General features: G+C 45.9%; 1 protein-coding gene across 3 annotated transcripts in view; it reads right to left on the reverse strand.

The window, feature by feature from the left end:
• The window catches only part of CRACR2B (calcium release activated channel regulator 2B), a 49,359-nt gene that overhangs the window by 20,129 nt on the left and 7,678 nt on the right, over window positions 1-21,552 (reverse strand). For 2 of the 3 annotated variants that reach the window (XR_012631026.1, XM_074885133.1), the window contains exons 2-7: window positions 8,469-8,724; window positions 6,926-7,037; window positions 4,007-4,181; window positions 1,675-1,821; window positions 1,285-1,375; window positions 1,062-1,154 (exon numbers count right to left, since the gene is read on the reverse strand). Coding sequence is in view for 2 of the 3 variants with exons in the window: in XM_074885133.1 (XP_074741234.1) it covers window positions 1,062-1,154; window positions 1,285-1,375; window positions 1,675-1,821; window positions 4,007-4,181; window positions 6,926-7,037; window positions 8,469-8,681 (831 nt within the window). In the remaining variant the exon portion in view is untranslated. Of the gene's footprint in view, window positions 1-1,061; window positions 1,155-1,284; window positions 1,376-1,674; window positions 1,822-4,006; window positions 4,182-6,925; window positions 7,038-8,468; window positions 8,725-20,769; window positions 20,832-21,552 lie in introns of those variants that run through there. The other variant, XM_074885132.1, reaches the window with a different exon arrangement.

The following is a 21,552-nucleotide window of genomic DNA, read 5'->3' on the forward strand; positions in this document are numbered from 1 at the left end:
ACAGTTCTATGTGGACCTTATCCACCACCTTCCTGAGTCCATAAAGGTCACTTATATCTTCCCTCAGTCTCCTCCTCTCCAAAATCAAGTCTAAGCTTTCCTAGTTTCTCTCCCCCAGGCAGATGCTGATTTCCTTAATCATATTAGTTCTCTGTATCTTGATACTCAAGGAGGACACAGTGGAGTTAGAGGAGACCAGAACTGCACACGCCAATTGAGGCACATCAAGGGTGTGGGCAGCAGGAAAATTATGTCCTCTATCTTATCCTCAATATCCTTCCTGACAGGACCGAGGTTTTGCTGGCTTTTCCAGCTGCTGCACAAAGAGCTGATGATTTCAGAGAAGTGCTGTTTCATCCACATCACAGCTAGGTATCCAGCCTGGATACCCCCAGTCGCCAGCATCTTACAGGTGCCTCCCATGACTTGATTCTGCGGGGGTCATGTCTCAGTTCTTCAGACAAAAAGGAAAAAGACATCGAGAACGGACCAACCCATACAAACGTTCATGCCAGGGACTGCAAGCTAACAAAAAGTTTCTCCTTTGATCTTTTCTGTGACTGATTAATCAGTACGTCATTAGGTGCTGAAATGTAAATATACAGTACGTACAGCTCTAAGTCCCACAGAACTGTTCACTCTGGGTTATTTTGGAGCGGCCAGAAAACACAAACTAGAGAAATCTGACTCTTGTACATCCATACACATCTTTCTTACACACCGCAAAAGGCTCCAAACCCACAACTTCCAAATGTTTACCCCGTCTTCCTTGTCAAACAGTTATTGTACAACTGATAGGAAGATTGCGGCAAGAGAAAACAAAGCAGATAAGGAAGTGCATAGACAAAACATTCACAGGAAGACGTTACAGTTGAAGACAAATCAGTCACTTGACAAACCACTTCAACACCTTCAGAGACAGGAGAGAACTAGACTAACTAGTACCAGATTAGCTAGCACCAACCCTCAGCAGACAAAAACCATTCTCAGACAGAAAAGGCCTTAGCAGAAGGACAGTAGAAGGGGATGTGCTGCTTTAGAAAGGATTTGGGTCCTGTTACCTTCTTCTGACGGTAGAGGATTTTCTCCAGCTCCTGCTCTTTGCTGCGCAGTTCCTTCTGGAGCAGGTTGCTCCTGTCATGTCTCAGTGCTTCCTGCAGAGGTAAAGATACACAGCTGTGCATACAGCACCCAGCACGGAAATAGCTGTTCTGTGGCCAGGTGAGCTGCCACCTCTGCTTCAGACCAGAGGAAGTTTGACTTCAGCCAAGAGAGATGAGGTACCTGGCAGATCAGCCTCTCCCTTTCTGCTTTGATCTGTTGCTCCATTTCTTCATAAAGGCACCTGACTTCTCGGTCATGGTCTGTCTCCTTCCTACAAAAGGCAGGGTGCACACAGGTCAGGAGGGAGAACAAGAATACAGAAAGGAATCAGGAGAGGAGTGGGGAAGCAGATTCCCACTAACAGCTGCGTGGCATGAGTGGGATTTTAACCCAACCAAATGTTATGGGTGGGCACCGATGCAGTACAAACCCATGGGGATCAGATCAAGAGTCATTTTATTACAGCAAGAGAAATCTCTGCATCCTGCAACGCAGTCTCTCCTTGCATTTGAGGCAGCATCCAAGTATTGGGTGATTCCTGACAGCAAATGGCCATGAAGTTCTCCTTACCGCTTCAATGCCTGTTCCATAGACTCCTTCTCGTGATTCACCTCCCTTATGTATGATGAAACACGCAACAGAAACTCTTCAAAACTGGATAAGAGCTCCGGACGCTCCTTTCGTAGCCGAGCCCAGAGCTCCCGAATCTCACGTGGACTGGAGCAAGCATACAAGTGAGAAGGAAAGCAAATGAATTTCTGTGTCATCTTATGGACTGTTATTCCAACTCCAACATGCACTGGGGACAGACAAACTGCCCTTCTGTGACGACCTCCATTGCACCATCATAGCTAAGAGGGAACTTGGACAGTGCCAGAGCATGCATGTGGAGTGAGATCTACTGCAAGGTTAAAATAAAGGAAGTCATCTGAAAGAGGAAAAGAAAAGTCATCTAGGAACCAAACCTGGAATGATTATTTTTCCAAGTATTCAGCAATAACACATTTCGTGTCTAAATCAAGACTCGAAGAGATGAACATTCAGCAAATTTGCTGTGAGCTATGGTCAAGCAGCAAACTGCTATAGCTCAGGGATTTTAGCACACATCACGTAGGTGTTTTTCTCATACCAGGGCTGTACTAGTCCTTCTTATTTTATTTTACAGGTTTGGAAACTGAGGCACAAAAAAAAGAAGCAAATTTGCCCAGGTGTCACATCAAGATAATAATGGAGGAAGCCCTGAAAACCCAAAGTCTTCTTTTTAATGAACCTGCAATAGTGATTACACTGTTTTGGCATTTAATTCATCGCAACTTGAACTGAGCACTTATTAACTTACTCTTTCCCAACAAGTCATAAGCCCGCAAACATCACTTCATGCCTCTTTTTAGGGAAGAGCCTTTCATTACTATTTTAATTTTTTTTTTAAATCCATGAAGTACTTTGGAGGAACTGCCTTGAAATATACAGAATAATTATACCTGTAGACATTATCCAAATAGATATTTTTCTTTGTCTACGTATCTGTCTCCCTTGATAGTCTTTGTGAAAAACCAACCAAAAAAAACCAACCAAAAAGCTCTTGATTCCCCCTGCCACCATTGCATGATAGCCTCCTTTTTCTGTCCCAAGTTGAAAAAGTTACTAGCACTTCATCAAAACTTCGTGTTTTAGATAAAAGAACATACTAAGTCCCATAAATAAACAAAACCATTTCTTTCTAGCAAAAACAGTGAAGACAGTTCAGATTCCTGCTCTGACCCCAATTAGCTTCTGTTTTATATTACTTCTTTACAACAGCTGGCTTGGCACAAAAGCATGACATGAAGTAGCTACTGAACTCACTGCATAAAACTGCAAGTAAGTGGTCAAAATAAATAATACCACTTTAGGACTTGATGCTTCTCAAAGCAGAGTTATAAACAGCAGAGACTGTTTTTCCAGAACAGTAACATGGCCTTTCAGTGCCACCCCATTATTTGAGGCATAACAGCTTTCCAGAATTTTTCAGGACAGGAGAAGTTGTGTAACATTAAAAGAAACACGCAGGTGCATTGCATCACAATGCAAATGAGACAAAAAAAACCTGTTTCATGACAGATGCAGCTCTGAAAGCAGCAAACTCCTTCACTCTCAGCTTTTGTCTCCAATGCTGTCTGCCTCCTGTCCCTACCTGGGCTGCTCCCTGCAAACAGGCAACACTGTTGGACTACGATGCTTGAAAAAAAAGAGCTGCTACAGATGCAGTTGGGCACCCCAGTCCCAGCAGACGTGAACCAGTAAGAACCAGTATATAACCATAATGCTTCACTTGGGAAGGCCCTAAAAAAAGGCTGGATGACACCAGGGCCGGCAGACTCTACTGGGGCCACACGCAAGGGCATTCATATAAAGTTTCAAGGCTCATGTGAGCATCCCTTGCCCAGTTTAGCCTTTCACACTCTTCAAGATCAGCCCAGTCCCAAGCAGCCCCTTGAGCTTGGGACTCAAAGTCTCTTTCACAGAGACTCTTAGAACTAAGATTGTCTGAACATATGTGAACAGTCATTTTGGAACAGACAGCACACTCATCCTCCTTACCTTGTCTAACCCCCACATGCTTCTTTTCATTTGCTGCATGCAAATGGGCTTCCATGCCACCAACTGTTACATTTTACAGCTGTGGTATGAACTCTAGCTTGGGAAAATATTTGCAAAAAGCACGGCACTAAAAGTAATTGATAACTGATGAGAAAACCCAGACTTCACTGCATTTGTTACCAAGCATATGAAAACCTAAGACGGCAGTACAGAAAGCCCAAGCAGCTCAGTTCGCATCTTTGGTCTTTGCTGGTACTTTGAAGCTTTGGTATTGCAAGATCAAAACAGGGTAGAAGTAAGGCCATGAGACTCCCCTACTTACTCTTCAAACATTTGGGCTGCTCCGAGCTGCTCCATCATGGAACAGAATCGTTTCTCTTCATCATCATCATCTGCTGGGTCCAAGTCATCTGACCAGCCTGACTCAAAGGTCTCCTCGTGTCTGGAGTGATCCATTCTCCCAGCCCCTTGACACAATTCAATCCCTAGTAATTTTCCTGGTGGAAGGAGAAGGGAAGAAGGAGAATAAGGAAAGTCAAATTGGATGTCACTTAATAAGCTGTTATTTAAACAGCAGCCTGACAGAGCTCCACGAGAAGCTGCCTGCACGCTGCTGGGGTAGAACACAGCTCCTGGTCAGTAAAAAGCCTCCATTCTGATGTCCCGAGTGATGTCAGTCCAGTCTGCAATGCTGGGACTGAAACTGGCTCCCAGCCCGACAACAGGCTGTAAGGTCTCTGCTCACATCTGCATGAAGATGATCTACCCCCACGGCCTTGGGTTCTCAGCATCAGGTCACTTCACTCCCAGGGAGCAGCGCTGTGGGTTCAGTCGTCAACGATCCCACAAGCTCCTTCTGGGACCGCAAGCCCCGCATGGAATAGCACCGTGTCTCAGTTCCTCAGCTGAAAAAAAGTGAGGAGGAGATCATTGCCCCTCCCTTCTCATGTGCGACATCTGTTCTGATTCAAGTGCTACGGGACAAGGACCGCCTCTTGCTGGGATTGTGTAGAGTGTCTGAACAAAATGAACTTAACCGCTGAGCAGCCCCTCCTGCCCCATCCCACGTACTTCCAGCTTCCAGCTATCTGGATCCTGCTTCATGCTGAGACACTAATGCCATGAGAACTTCGTGCTGTGCAAGGCATGTGACAGATACTGGTGCTGGGAACAGATTCTTCTCAAAGAAACAAATCAAGCCATCCTATCCAGAATGCAGGCCCCCATCCTGTATACAGAGGTCAGACCTCCATCAGCAGCTACTCTTCCTTTCCAAAACATATCTGTTCAAAAAGCAGAAATTACATCCCAACTACAAGGCCGGGAGCCAAGGATGTTCAGAGCACAGATGAGAACATGAAGCTGCTCTAAGGGGAAAAATATCCACTCTTTGTGTACCTCAAGAGACTTAACTCCACCACTTCCTAGCTCTGTATGTCCAGAATGTAGCCACTTCTCTCCTGCTCTTAAAACGTGCTGTAAAAAAGCTTGCAGTGTGGAGATACAAGCCCTGCTCAGTTTAAAGCCTGAGGCTCAGACAGTTAATTAAGGAGATGGGCTTAGACTAGGCACTTTGGATGTCTGCTTTAAAGAAAGATTCATTATGTCTCATTATGTCACTTTTACAGCTAGGAAAATTGAGGTAGAGAATGATCTGAAGATTGTTTTGACATCCTAGAAGGATTTCAGATTGCTTTAAATTGAACAATTTAGATGTATGTTCTTTTGTCAGTTGTGCAGATGCACCCTGTAACCTCTCAGAGGCCACGCAAGGAGCCCTCTCAAGAAGCAGACTTGATTGCACCTTGAATCGCTTCCTTTGATTTCCCTCCTGCACACTCCAGAAGGAAGACAGCAATGTGCCAGGTGAAACGCTTGAGTTAGGGGCAAAGTCTGAGAAGGATTTCAATGAAGCCAGACACGAAAATGACCATAAAGAAAAGAAATGCTGAAATTAAGTGTTTTGCCTAGACTGGAGCAAGTCCCACACAGCCAGGTTGCCAGCGCAGGGTGGCACCTGACAACTGGTGGCTCACACAAAGAGAAATCTCGCCTACCTCTCCCAGCAGTGGCACTGAGGGAGGTACCCTATGGTCTATGGCTGGGACAAATGCCTCAAACAATGAGATTTGGGGATAACCCAGTTGTAACACAGAGGGCACTGTGGGTGCCAAGGTGCCCAAATGGTGCGTGTTCACCTTCTACACAGTGCTGGGCAGGAAAGCCCATGCTCCCGAGGTGACTCTTGTTTCTGGCAAAGGCAGCAGAACCAGCCAACAAGGCTTCACCCCCACAGGCAGGGGCACAAGGCAGAAAGGGACATAGTCAGCAGGCACGCAGGGCGTTAACACATTCCCTGAACAGGCTGGCCTGTTTATTCCAAGGAAAGCTTTACAGCTTCTCCTTTCAGGGGTGGCTGTTTCCGGCCTTCAAACTGAAGCACCAAAAAGTCCCCTCTCTCTAAGTTGTGAGAAAACCTTGAGTAGCCACAGTCTGAGCAATCAGGACACTGCAATTCAGGAGCCCCCTCAATCACTTCTGAAAATCCTGAACCACCTGGTTCAGTTGCTTTGTCCTGATCCAGTTAACACCTCTACATGTCCAAGGAAGCTGCTAACAGGGTGCAGATTTTCTGAGAGCTTACAACCAGCTAAGACAACTAAGCACCTACAGCAAAGGTTATTAGTGCTAAGGCCTTTCCTCCTCCTTAACACCTCTTGCACTGCTTGTGCCACTGGATAACGGCTCTGGTATAGAATGAGCATTCTCCTAGTGTTTGGAAAAGACAACAGTAAGAGGAAAACAAAAGCTCATTTGCCAGTGTGCTAGCCTACTAACAGGACTCCGACTAAAATCCTTCAACAGCACTGCTGCCAGCTGGAGACAGTTGCCAAGGGGGATATTTCTGTCCCCTCACCCAAGGAGGGTCCTTATCCAGATGAACAACTGTGGAACAGATAGCCAGATACAGGCTGCAGTATGTACCATCTCCAGCAGGAGATGTTCAGAAGCTGGCTCTTCCAGGGTAGGCGGGAAACAGCTGTGGAAAAAGGCAACACAAAGCCCAGGAAAGGGCATAACAGTATTGCCCACACACCTCCTCCAACGATACTCACATAAGCATGGGGCATTGCCTTGCACAGCTGGTACAGCTTCAGCAGAACCACTGCACTTTCTTTCTTACCAACCTAAAACATCACAGGGGGGATTTTTCCTTCCCCTGCCTCTGTGCAGTCCTTACCTAGTCCCATGCTGAACTCCACAGGTGTCAGGTATCCATTATTGTTCTGTTCCAAGCTGTCGAAAACAGTCTCCAGCTGCTCAGGGGTTAGGGGCAGTTCACTCTGGAGCCGCTGCAAAAACAAAAGAACGAACAAAATTAAGGCATGACTCGTCTTCCCTGGGACTAACTCCTGTCCCTGCCATCCTCAGCTCTGACCCGCAGCAGTGTGCCCTTTCAGCACCGCATCCTGGCTGACAGTCTGCCAGCACAGCTGAGTGGTGACACAAAGACCTGTCTGGGCCCACTGATACAGCGACACTTTCCATTCAGTAATGGTTCAGGATGGTTCAACCAGGACTTCAGAAAGGGAACTTTGCGTTATTTTGTTTGGAGGGAGCTCAACCCTCTTCCTCTCTCACATCAGAACCACTGCCAGCCTCCTGGCACCCCTGCTGCTCCCGAGAGCTCTCTCTGGGCACATCAGGTACAACTCCATCTCGTTGGCCAGAGAGGGAGGACAGAGCTGTGGGTGCCTGGGTTCAGTTCCCAGCTCTTGCAGGAAATCTTGCAGATCATAAACAAAACGTTCAGTCCATAACAGAGAGTTAGCTTTCTCCTGTCATCTTCTGCCTGTTGGGACCGTATTATTATCCCCACAACACAGACAAGGAGCAAAGAGATTTCCCTTCATAATACATGTGCAAAGCACCTAGTGCGAAGGGGCACCTGAAGAAGCTTCCAAATAACAAGAGGTGTAGGCTAAAACCTCATTACTTACAGCTTTAAACATACAGCTTTAGATAAAAGCCTAATAAATATTTATTAATGTAACTATACAAAATTAGGCATCACGCAACCCAAAACAAAGTGAGTCAATATTTAAACCAGCATGGACCTGCCAAGTGTTAATTACAGATGGAGGGAGAGATGGGACAGGAGGAAAACAATCCACATGTAACCTTCCTGATAAACCGTTAAAACAAAACTCACAAAGGACTATAGAGATTCTGCTAACAACTAAGAAAAGTTCTTAACAGAAAGCAACAAACCACATTATCCTAGAGCAAAGTTATAGTTCAGGCTTATAGTGAATTTTTGTGATCAGGCTTTAGCTATGATTGAGACAAAAAAGTTATACAGATGTTTGTGAAGAGGTTGGTGGATTTTTTTTCATTGTTGACTGTGTGGGTTTTTTTGGGGGGGTTGTCATTTTGTTTTTCTCAATTAAACTGAAGATTTTTTTCCCCCAGCTTTGCCATCCACTGCATGCTTAATGTTTGTAGGAACTGTTGCAAATTTTTTCATTTTATGCATTCCTTAAAGATTTGGAATTGCAGTCCCACTTGTCCCAAGAACTCCCTGGAGGTCCAAGGCCCTCCTGGGATTTTCAGTTCCTATCAGCTGGCTGTGGCAGAGTTTGGCTCCCAGAAATCTGAATGAGACAGAGCCCACGTGCACACCCACACTTGCCAGAAGTAAAGACATGATACATTCTCCCCTCTTCCACCACCCATGACTTTACAGCTCCTTCCAGGAAAGGGGAAGGATTTATTTCCCTCACCTGCATGTCCACCTTCGTGATAAAACCCTTCTCGTCCTTGTCACACAGCTGGAAGAGCTCCCTTGCCTTCTCCAGCATCTCCACCTGCACATCTTCCAGTTTGCCCATTTGGCTGGAAGGGGAAGCACCAGGAGCCACCCCATCCTCCTCATCCCCGTCCTCTTCTCCTTCCCAGCGGACATATCCCGAGAGCGCTCCCCTCTGATTCTCCATCTTCTCAAAGTCTTCTCCCCCAGGGCAGGGGCAAACGAAAGAGCTGCCAGACAGGAAACAGAGAAACCCCAGTCAAACATGACCCTCCACTTCCACCCCACACACCATCTACTCACATGCCTTGTTGGTTTGAAAGAACAATATTCAGTATCTGCACCTGGACTGGATGACCTTTAAAGGGCCCTTCCAACCCAAACTACTCTGTGATTCTATGCTCTGTTACTGCGGGGAGGGGGGGAAGGGAGGGAGTTTGTGTCAGAGGTACACAGCACACATAGGCACACACTGCACACACGTGGGTGTAACCAAGCCTACCACACTGCCCTAACCCTCCACGCTGTGATGGGCTCCAGACCCTGCACCGAGCAAGGATGTTCTTTCGCCATCTGTCCTCCTCTGGCTCAGACCCACAGGCAGTCAGAGTTCTCTGCTGGTGAAAGCCAGGTCCCATGGGAAGGTTTTAGCAGAGATGAGATGACGGGAAGGGAATATTAAAGCATACAGGTAAATCTGCATGGGAGCATGGTGAGACAAGGGGTTTGAACACCGCGAGCAGGGCCAGCTCCCAGCTCCCGCACAGCTCCCTGGATGCCCTGGCCAGGATGCTTCTCTCTGGTCCTGGTTCCTCTGGTAATAACACGTGTTTTTCCTCCTCCTGTTGCTTTTCTGTGGATCTCTGAACACCAAACCTGCATCACAACTGCAAGAACTCAGAGCAGGATGAAGGCAGACAGGAAGAAGATCTGTGCAAGCGACCAAGAGTCTCTCCCAGCCCTCTCCCGCCCAGGTCCCCTGGCTGGCCTTCCACCTCTGACATTTTCTTGTTACTGCTTCCCAAACAGTAACTCCATCTCCTTTCATGTTACTACAGCACAAAGAAAGGCCAGACAATTCCTACACTGGGAAAAATTTAATAAGCTGGGTACTCCTACCCTCCTTGCCTTCCAGCCTCTGTTTTGAGAGCTCATAAGCTGCCAAACAGAATTTTAATCTGAAATGTTCACCTTTATAGGAAGGAAACCACATGACTATGGAGACATTTCAGAGGCCAAAGAAAATAATTCCCATTACTTACAAGTACCGAAACCAAAAAGGCTAGGAAAGACAGCAACCCTTTAAGCTTTACACTGTGAGTGTAAAGATGTGTACAACACATCCCTACCCCGACCCAACTTGTGACTTACTGATGCCACGTAGCACCCTCCAGACAGCTTTTCTTCAGCAACACCACCACATTTTTTAAGCCTTGTTGCACTGACTGCTTTAGACTTCTTCTGCGGATCTGTGTTCTGCATTGCAGGGCAGAAGTGAGCTGTGCAAGCAGGCTGAGAGCAGATTTAAACAGTACTAGACAAAAAGGGCTTGAGGGTGGTTGGTTTTTTTTTTTTAATCTCCAACAAATTAAAAGCCACATACAGATGCTGTGATAACAAACAAGTTAATTCTGTTTGCACTCTTAGTACAATGGGAGGATAAAGAGCATGATGGCCAGGAAAAATGTCACATGCAAGAACTATATGAAGCTGACATAAAAGCAGAAGGCAATTATGTACCATGCTATCTGACTCCATTTATTACTGCTGGTTCGTGAGCCAGAGGGTGGTTCTGCTTCAAAGAACAAGCAGAACGCTTCACTCCACCCTTCAAATCAGTGTTTTCTCAGGGCACCACCATTTAGTGTCACTTGAGAGGATATTTATTTGAAACTCTTCAGAAGACTGCCTATAAATGGGTACTATTATATGTTTCTAGTCAAGCAGACATCCCTGGCAAGCAATGGACACAGAGCTGGACCCAAGCTTTGGGGAATACTGCAGAGGAAAGGAGGGAAGAAAGCATGAAAAGCAAGAAGTGTCTTTCTCTCTTGCTCTTCTTCAAATAAACCCTCCTACCAAACTTTTTTTTTGTGTGTTATGGAGCCAACACTGCAAAATTTGGAGACCAAAGCTTGATTCTATCCATTAGCTGGACAATCAGCTTGCTTCTGATGGCAAGTCTGTACATGGTAGTAGTAAAGAAGTTGGAAAGAACTCCAGCTTACTTTTCACATTCAAGTAAAAGTTGTAAATCCAGCCTTGAAAGAAAAAAAGACCCAAATATCTTATATTGCATAAATTTTACACATGATTACAGTGAGGAATCACACAGCCACACTGATGAATAATTATTGGCTGCTACAGGCCACCTTGCTGAAGCTTTTTGCCAAACCCATTCCTTCCACGAAGCCACAGACTCAGCACAAGTAGCACCTTGTACCTGTGAGCGCAGGGGAGGAAACAAAACGGGAGTTCAAAGCAAGAGCCATGACAGGACTGTAGAAAACAGACAGAATAAGTGTAAATAAGAAATAAGTTTTCTGAAACGTCCCTCTAGCTGCCTAAGAGTCACTGAAGTCCCCAGAAATAAAGTAAGATCTTACTTTCTTATTATCAGCTTCATCATTTCTGTTTCAAAAACGGGATCAGTCCATGCAGATGACGTTTGCTGCAGCAAAAAGGTTGTACAAGGAGTATGTTCTGTTCTCTCTCTGAGACATATTTGCAAGCTGAAATTGGACCCATTATGTCCCTACCTCTAGCATTTCCTCATTTTATCAAAAGCCCAGCTGTACTGTAGCTCCCAAACCTTGGCTGAGCTAAAAGCCTCTTAATTAGAAGAGCTGGGAGCCTGACATGGACAAGAGTCTGAAAGGATTTCACTCACATGTAAAAGACCAAGCCCATTAATTCAGTGTTCAGAGCGCAGAGTCTCTTATTCAAGCTGCTTCAAGTGGCTTCAAGCCAGATGTGGCTCTTTCATGATGAGACAGCACTTGTAGAGGAACAAATCAGCAAATAAGAACGAGTCCCAGTAAGCAAAACACACTGCAGCTCTGGTGGACTTCTCTCCCAGAGGGCTTTGACTGAGAGGCTTGTCCCCATCCCTGTTTGTAAGGGCATTGCATGGTATAAATGGACATGAGGCACAAAGCAGATCTCAGTCTATCAAGTGCTGTCATACCTTCCCCAGTTACAGCTCATCACTGCAAACTACTGGGGAAGCAGCCTCATCAGCAAGATGCAGAACATCACTGAAGGACAACTTTGAAAGAGGCTGCGGTCACTAGAGTACTAAAAACTGTGGACAGGTACCCAAAAGTGAGGCCAGCAGAGCTCGCTTGGGTGCAGAAAGATCAGCGTGGGAAGAGCCATGCTTGCCTGACACAAGTGGAGAGCGCAGAGAAGATAGGTACGGGCAGTTAATGCTTTTGGTCAGGCAAACCTGCCAGGCTCCCCCAGTGAGATGTAGCCAAGCCACCTCCAGCAGCAAAGCCAGGGGCTGTTACCAAAACCTGTCAGGAGACAGGATTAATTTTTCCGGGTGTCTTCAGGCATTACAAGGTAGTCAATGAGTCAGCACCCGTTATTTCCACACCTAGCCTGGAGTCAGGACAATCTCTGTATCTTGGGCTGTTGATTTCCATCATAAGAACATCCGCAATAGGACACAGCAGAGTACTCCTAGCCCAGAGTCTTGCCCTCAACGGTGGCCATAAATGGCTGGTGAGGGAAGAGTAACAGCAGGGCAAGCACAGAGAAGGCTTCCCTGAATAGATCTGAGAGCTTCCAGCCACTGTCAGCCTGGGGCAATTCCTGAGCCATGTGGTTCCTCCCTCGCCTTCCAAGGCACTTGTCCAGCCTCCCTTTGAATCCAGATGAAAACACTCACCATTCACATGAATGTGCTGATAGAAACAGGGTGCCTGCTGCAGTCAGTGGGTGCTGACAAAGCTTCACAGGACTATTCCAGTTTTCTGGGTACGTGGTTTGACCAGCACCCACTCCATAAGAGACGGAGTCCCAGCTTCAGCTCAGACAAGTGTTTCTTGCCACCTTCACACCTGGGAACCATGGCAGAGACCAAAAACTCCTCTCCCAGGGCCTGGGAGATCTACCAGAAAGATGGAAGTGCCAGGGACACAGGGGCACCAACAGACTCCAATCACCCTGGCAAGCCTCGGTGCATAATGTTCTCTCTTCCCCCCCACCCAGAGGTTTGGCTGCCTGTGCTCAAAGCCAGCTCTGATATTGCACAGTCCAGATTCGGGTAGTATCCAACATCTGGATAACCCGATACAGAGCTCAAGAGAAAGTCAGTCTTCAGGACCTGTGGATTAGACCAGATATCTCCTGCCACAGTGTATGCTGGGGCCCAGCAAGCAAAAATTCACCTGTTCCTGCAAGACAACTTTCCCAGAGCCTGGAAAGCAAACACAGATCTCAGACACAGCACAGGAAATTCAACTGCCAGTGAAGACAGCTAACACCAGGTCTTTTATTTCCGCACAGAGATAACTCAGACCAGTCTTACATGCATATTTTAACCACCTGAGGCATAAACTGAAGTTTGTCCTGTGCAAAGCTGGGCCAGAAAGTCAGCTGGATCCCATGGGCATGGCATTCTTTGGGGAAATCATAAGACCTGAATTTTAATCCTGACTCAGCTTGCCATATGGCCCTGGGTAAGTCACGTCACCTGCCTATGCTAATAGATTGTCAGCTCTTCCAATTTGGTTCTGATGCTTGTGACAGCTGGCACTTTATTTTAAGACTCAGTTCCTGGAGACTGATAATTACATGTGAAACTCAAGCATCAAAATAGTTTCAAAGCCTCAAAGCTGAAGAATGAAAAACTTCAACACAGAACTTGAAGAAATTGCAAATTTCAACAAACAGAAGAACAGACCCAAGGTGCTCTTCCTGGTAAGGGGAGATACTATTTTCAAGGTAGCATTACAGGGTCATGGTTTCTGATTTATTGTCTCGGAAAGCTTCTTGTTGTAGCAGTATTAAGGAGGTAAAGAAAAGTCATGGCTAAAATGCTATCAACAGCCAAGCACTTATCTATGTGACCGTGACCACCATGTGCCCATGACAACTTCGGGGTGTTTTTTTTCTTTCCACAGCCTGGTGACAAGGAGGAAAGGAAAGTGGGGAGCGCAGCCAGATTTTTCCACAGCTGGTCCTTAGCTGATCCCAGTCACCGCCGGGCACTGTACACGCACTGAATCCACAGCATTCCTAGCAGTTCTGCCCCAGTGCAAGACAATGAATCAACAGTTAATGAAGGAGGAAAAAACTAAGCACAACGGGCTAAGTGGTTTACCCAGGATTACAGAGCAAGTCCGGTGTTTGGGTCCTGTAGAGTTATAAGGGAAAGTTTTCGCTTTCCTGTAGCACTGAATTTTTGGTGACATGGTGGTAGAAGGGAATATTAAAGAAAGAATCATTGTAGGTACATAGTAGGTGTCCAAGGTGTACCACAAACTAAAGTGCTCAGATACTTGCTGGGCAGTTTCTCAAAAGACATCCTCCTCTATCTTTGCCTTAGAAAGAACAAAAACACCCCCATACTAAAGCTAAATATTTAAGCCATTTATTTAAACAGATCAGAAGAACACACACCCTTTCCTTTCTACCCCTGGTGCAGAAAAAGTCTTACAACTTTAGAGGAAGGAATTCATGGGGTGTTTAGGTGTGCGTTGATCATGCTCTTGATGCATACTCTGGATGAGACAGGTTTGGTCCTGTGCGTGAGAAGACATTACACAAAGAGAAGGAGATGAAGGGCTGGGGTAAGGGATCCCTGCAGCAGAAGCCTGTTGCTTCAGCAAATAACAAAATCACAGCAAAAGCACGCCAAGATGCAGTAGGACAAAGCATTCATTGCTTGCTCATGGAATGGGAACATCACTCAGGAGCCGCTGAGTAACGTGTACATTTTAAAAGAAAAGGGCAATAAAAGCTTCACAGGCCCTTATACCATTTTATATCAAACATCTGTCACTTGCTTTGTTTGTTCTACCTCCTTTTCCTTCCCAATGTTTTGAAAGCCAATAATTACTAGAAAAAGTGTTTGTTGTAGGACACAGTCACATCTACACATCCCAGATTTTATAGTACTGTGAGATTCAGTATCAAATACACATATTTAAAATTATTATCCTAGTTGCATACAAAAAGCACATATTCTAAATGCACTGACAAAATTACAGCCATACAGATCTGAGCAGGTGAAGGTAGAGCAGAGATCTTGCCAGGGAATGACACCGACCCCCATGTCAGACTGGCTTCCACACAGGCTGAATTTCCAAAAGCTGCTCAAAGGCACTGGGCACCCATTTGATGGAAATTTTTTTAAAAGGCTCTGCCACCATGCCTGAAGAGGCTGAGAGGAGAGCAGAAAGAAAAGAGTTATTTCTCCGTGTGCTTTGTTCAAAATTAATTTTGCTCTTTCCCTTCTCTAGGAAATTTGTTTCCATTGTTTGGAATTTGTTTGGGTGGTTGTTGGGTTCTCCCTTCCCAAAGGGAATGGCAGGAAAAGAAATACACTGAAAAATTAGAAAAACATCAATTGTTTTGTGAGGGGTTTTTTCTTTAAAAAAACCTAAGAAACCCATACACACCCTGGGCAGAGCGCCTGAAACCAGGTGTAATATCTAGAGCTGCACTTCACTCTCTCTCTCTTTTAATTGCCTGCACTTGATTGTATCCCTTTAAGGGAACAGGAACGAATCCAGGAACCTTTGTGTTGTTTACTCAGCAGGAGATTAGCCCAGCTTGATAGCCCTGAGCTAACTCAGGCTGCAATATCGATGGATGACTTCATCAGGAGATATGCCAGTAGCATACAGAGGTATATCCCAGAAACACAGACAGCTGCACGGGGCTCATTCTGAATAGCACCTTAAAAAAGGTGCTCTGCTGCAATTTTCCCTCACCCAAGTTCATCAGAGGAACCCTTCTTTAGGACTTATCATACCAACTTCTTGATCTTTGCTAAAAAAACTTGCCACAGCGAAACGTGCTTGATGCACACTCTATGCTCCTATCTGCAAGCAACTTGAGATTGGTAACTTCTCTTTTTTTTATTTCAAGAGGTGAACAAATAAACTTCTTAAAACTGCAGTCACTGACGCTTCCTGATTCAACAGCACAACAGAAAGCACCAACACGTGCCAAGAACCATCAATATAATAAGGCTCCAACACAGATAGGTATCCACAACATACCAAAACAGTATTCTTTCCCCCAGAAATTGCTACTAACCCTCTCCCACACCCCCAGGCTGCTCCCCAGCCATGCCCACCGCAAGGCAGTGACACTCTGCAGCTCTCTCACACTGGTGCAGTGTCACGGCGTTGGCACCGCAAACACCGAGGGCGCGTGTTTGCACTGGAACCGCTCCTACTAGTCGGGGTTTTGGCTTCGTTGGGTTGTTTTGCTTGGGGAGTGGAGAGAGAAAGCATCAGTTTTTCCTCTAACAATATTTGGGCCAAGAGTTAATTCTCAGCAATTAAAAACAAAATCCAAACCGCATTTTTTCCATAAACAGCTAATGGTCTTGGATCTGTTAGTGTAACTAGCACGCAGCTGATTTTTCAGAAAATAAAGAGTATGCCTGCAATAAGACATGACAAATAGCAACAGCTAGTTTAAAAACAATGAACTTTTAAAAATTCCTTCACTTTATAAAGACTTACAGGTTTCCTGCAACTTTTTTTTTTTTTTTTTTTTAAAGAAGAACAGAATATTGCAACATCTCATACCATACAACACGAGGATTCATCTTATATACCACAGCGGCAGAGGAATGGAAAAAACAGCAATATTGTACCCTTCGGCTTCAAGAAGAAGAATTCATTGTATTTTCATAGGCTGGAGATCATGCTGCACATCCACAAAGGACATGGTTAGCCAGCCGTGAGTAAACATCATTCACTTAGTCAAGTAGAAAAGGCTCTGAGCGGTATCAAGTTTCCCACTGATGCCACTGCTGTTAATGTTCTACCACAAACGCGCGGTTGTTAGAGGACAGAAACAATTAGCTCAAGGACATAATTGAGAAAGACAGGATATTTTAGCTGTGAAGAGATAATACAGCCTTTATTCACATTAGCTGAACACTGCTAACAGTGTTGTGAAGTTGGAGGTAGATGCTGCTTTGAGCTCAGCAATCAGTAGGTAGATTACGTCAGCGTAACACCAAGCATGTTGACTGCACTGATACCTACAGGCCAGGCAGGTAGGCAGGAGGCAAACAAACTTTCTTTGCCAGCCCAGATGTGGGAAAAGGAGGAGAGAAGGCAGAGGACTTGGCACTTGATGTCAGATGTGCTGGATCACTTTTGATTCAAAAAAAGTGAGCACTGGGAGCCCAGGCAAAGGAGATCCCTGCTCTCTTCTATTTCTCTTTTCCAAGGGCTGGTGCAGCGGGCAGGAATGCCCCACAAAGAAGACAAACTCCAGACCTAAGCTGGCATTTAAAGCTCTCTTTGAAGTCTTTACAAGAAATTACAGAAATCCAGGGCAGCTCCTCAGCTTGTTTAACTGAACGTTGCTGGCCATTTCCTCCTGCCTTACCTGCCCCTTTAGCAAAGGGAGCACTTGTGTGCAGAGCAGGTTGTAGCAGAGACAACAACCCAAAGTCAGCACAGCACGCTCCTGCTGGGCTCGTGCCTCTAATTACTGAACAGCAAAGATGCAACCCAGGAAAACTCAACACATGTCGAGCACCACCTTGGCTGCGGCAGCTCTGCAAGGACACGTCAGCAGAAATGCTGCTGCGGAGACTCCTTCCACAGCCCGAGAGCAGCAGAGGCACCAGGACACAAGGTGCTTCCCCAGTGCTCAGAAATGTTACCACAATTGGTGTCCTGCTGAGAAAATTTAGGCTAAAAGGATGCATACCTCAGTCCTGTGCTGGTGGAGAGCAAGACACGCTCCAGTGTCCTTGAAGTACTTCAAGGGTAAAAATATATTATGCAGAAACAGCCTTTTGTTGAATAAAGTGGATAAAAGGTTCTAACAGATACACAAAGCTTCAAATGCAAAATTGTGGGTCTTGTGGAGTTGTCTATGTAATCAATTCCCAAATGGCAGAGTTGGTGAAGAATTGTCCCCCATCACTGTCTTCTTTAAGAATCCAGGAGCCTCAGATAAAACTGGGTGGTGGCAGTTGCACATCAAACAGGAGGAAGCAATTCTCTGCAAACCATTAAAGCGTGGGACACAGGATGCTGAGGATGTCACAGCTGTCCATGGGCTGCAGAAGTGGCTGTTTTTTTCTTCCCCGAGTTTGTCCATAAAGGACTATTATACAAAATGTCTGTTTTGGTGAATATTTTCTGAGCCACAAACAGCCAAAAATGTATACTAGGAAAGTATCATTACACATTTATGCTGGGAAGACAAGGGTATCTGGAGACACAGTGCTGGTTCAGCCTGGCCGTTCCTCAGCACAAACAGAGGCTGCTTTTTCATCAGCAGGAACCACCCTCCAAGCACACAGTCCTCCGCCGAAAGGACACAGCATTTGGTGCATTTGCACCAAGGACAGTCCTACGAACTGGACTTGGTACTTCAACAGCCAAAGGTCAGGCCTCTCCCCACAACTATCACTGCCACCAGACCCATAACTTGGGTGCCAAACTCAACTCAGACCTCCCTTTGAGTCCTCAGATTCTACCTATGAAATACCAGAACAAAGATTTTCCTTTCCATCAAGAAGCTGAAACTCCCCATGGCAGCCACGTACCTTGCCTGACCTCAGCAGAAACTCTCCTGGGCTGCTGTTACCTACGTACACTCATCCAGCAGAATCCCTGTTCAAGTCTGTCACCCTCTCTAGGCACCTTTTTACTCGTTCTCACCTCTGTTGAAAGAGAGAGAAACAACTGGTGTTAGCTTCACGGAGGATGATTTTTCTGCCACTCAACCTTGGGATGCTGAACAAGAAAGGTGTTGACTGCTGCCTCTAGTTGGCTCCCAATCTTGTTCTGTCACTTCTTGATTAAGTTTCCCAACAGTCACCTGAGTCCTGAGCTCAAGCCCCTCCTGGCAAGTTTTCCTCACCTGCCTCAGTGCCCTCTTTGTGCAAAAGCTAAAAATCCTGTGACAATCCCATCTCATGTGGAGTACCACAAGTGTAAGATCACAGAAGTGGGCAAGAGCCTTATCTTTGTTGAGTAAGATCCTTGATCTTGCAATCAGCCTCATACAAACAAAAAAATCACAGCCTTATGTTGTCCTCAAATAGCTCCCCCACCACACACACACACGGATAAAATATCAAGCCAGAACATCAGACCACCCAATCCCCTTTCAAAGGAGAAACCTCTTTTTGGTAAAGCACCCACTCACGCTGCTTACTGAATACATGTGACAGACAGTGTTTTCTTCTCCAGCTGAGCCAGCAAGTTCTCTGCAGCACTTGAAACCTCCTTATCTGGAGGGCTACAACTGCAGGGGGGGTGCATGAAGTTCCAGCATCTTTACCTCATCCCAGGAAATTCAGCTCCAGTACCTTGAGAACTGGACACAGTGATCTCACCCCCATAATCTTTTCTGGGCTGCATGTTAGCAACAGAACCAGGGGGAGGGAGAAGCTTTAATTTGCTATTCTGAATCTGCAAAGGACAAAATCGGTTTGCAAAGATTAACAAGTAGGAATGAATATGGAGAGGATTTCTAGGCACCACGACTCCCTGCAGAAGCTTCTCCATGGCTGGTGCTGTATTGGTGTTGCCCAGGAGCAATGTATGGGACCCATGGACAGTTTGACCTTTCTGCAAATGCTACTAAAACAACAAACAGAGCCAAGGCAGCTGGGTGAAGCCAATTTCCAAGAAGATGGTTAACCCATTCTCTGCCCCACAGAGATGAAAATGGCCATATGCACAGGTGCAGGACACTTGGTTACCTTCAGCTAAGGATCTACCCTGATAACAGCGGGGAGAAAGGTGAAAATTCACCCCTTCCTGTGAGCTAAGGACGTGTTGGCTGTGCTATGCAAAACACCTTTCCTGAAACGCCAGTGTAATCTGTGCACTGGAAAAGGATGAAATCCATGCCCTGAGTAAAGACACCTCTTGGCTATCTGACCATTGAGGGGGCCACAGGGGAAGTCTCAGATCCAGGGAGTCAACACTCCCACTCCCAAAAGAGAGAGGATTGCTCTGAATGTCCAAGAATTCCAGGATCTCGTACAAGGTATCAGAAATATCCTCTCCCTTTCTCATTCGGGGGGTACAATCACACCAAAATACGAAAAGCCTCGGATTCCTACACGACAGAAAACTAAAGAATGTTTTGAGCAGCACAAGCCCTGAACTGCTCCTCCAGAAAGAGGGATAACACGTGCAACTGAAGGGCACGTGTTCCCTGTGTACCAGGCACAGCCTAGTGCAGGGAGCAAAGAAAGCAGATGCTGTCTGAGAGGTGCTTTTGTTCAACTTGTACAACAGTTCTGGGAAAGGTGAAACTACTCGGAGCAGGCAGAAATATTCCCCTCTTTGACAAAAGCTGTCACTGAGTCAGAATTGATGCAGGATTGATAAGCAGCAACACTGATTTAGGATTACAGAAAAGGAGGGGCAGGGGGAGTAGGTGTGCTTATGAGAGATAGTGGAAAATTTCCTGACAAATGTTTTTAAAGAAAAATTTCTAAGTCTTCACAAAGTATGCAGCAGAAAATCCTTAGTTTTAATCTAAATAGCTCAAGACATCTGTTTCATAAGAAAACATCAGAATCCCACATATTCTAAGCATGTACTTTTTCCCCTTGACTTTTGAAAACATAACCACTGCAGCTATTACTCTAAATCGACAGTTTCCCAAATCAATAAGTCACTAGAAATAGTTAAGCAACCTGCAGAATCACATCAGAACAGAGAGCAAGTTTCTTCAGTTCAACAAAGACCTTGGGTGATCCAAACTGAAGCATTAACCATCTGTTAATTAAGCACCTCCAGGCTCTTGAAAACCAAGGAATAAATTTTCCTTCCTCCATCAGGGGAATAACGACTGTTGTCTGCAGTGATACACAATGCCACTGCACTCAGTGAGTTCTGCTGTGCTGCTTTAAAGCAAAAGCAGGAAGTCAGAACAGAAAGTTCCTAGGGAGAAACTCTGCTGAGACACAGCAACTCACAAGCTCCTTCAGACTTCCTCCTCAAATAATTTCTTGTCCAAATGAGACAGACTTTCTTCCCTCCCCTCCACCCCATTGCACAACCTTGTTTTCTCTCTCTGCAGGTGTCCCCAAATACCTCGAGCGGCAGGACAGTATCGCTCCCCTTCCCTGGAACCAGCAGTATATTCCACAGCAGAAAGCTAGCGGAGAACGAACCCTGCCACTGTAAACAGAGTATCAGAGCAGGTCCAGGCTAGGAGGTGTGGTCTGCAATGCTCCCTACGCATCATCCCCTTTCCAGCAGAGGCTAGTAGCCATCAGTTCAAAAAGCTGCACAAGAAAACCTGCCATTAAGCTCCCAAGGTAAATTCCTTGTAATCCTGCCTTGCACACAGCTGTGAAGAAGCACTTGTTTCGGAGCTTCCTTAGGCAAGAGGGGAAGAAGTGGTAAGCAAGCAGATGATCCCTTGTCTCATGCTGAACTTACCTTCCCTGAGAAACTCTAGCTGGGCTTGTAGGTAGCTCACTGCCTACCTCCCATCCGATTTCAACAGGGCAAACTTCCCCTGTGAATCCTGCCTCAAGTTTGATTCCGCTTTTAAAGAGCTGGCAACCTGTTTCACAAAGAGAAGCACAGAGAGCTTAGAAAAAGAGAAAGGCAAAGCGTAAGGTAACAGTGCAAGGAGCATCTTTCCAAAGCACCGTAAAACACACCCCGGGGGTAAGGTGCACACTTTCTCACTAAAGGATTTCTCACTAAAGCAGCCAGAGATGCCACCCTCTATCCTGCCACTGACCAAAGCGTCCCTTGATCCCACAGCACCGCCGAAAGGAAGCTAAGACACCCCTGCCTGCTGACAGCTGGAGATACTGAGGGGGATTTGTCACTCAGGGGCAGCTCCAGGACCTCCAGGCAGCA

Source organism: Strix uralensis, chromosome 15, assembly GCF_047716275.1.
Source record: "Strix uralensis isolate ZFMK-TIS-50842 chromosome 15, bStrUra1, whole genome shotgun sequence".
Lineage (NCBI taxonomy): Eukaryota > Metazoa > Chordata > Aves > Strigiformes > Strigidae > Strix > Strix uralensis.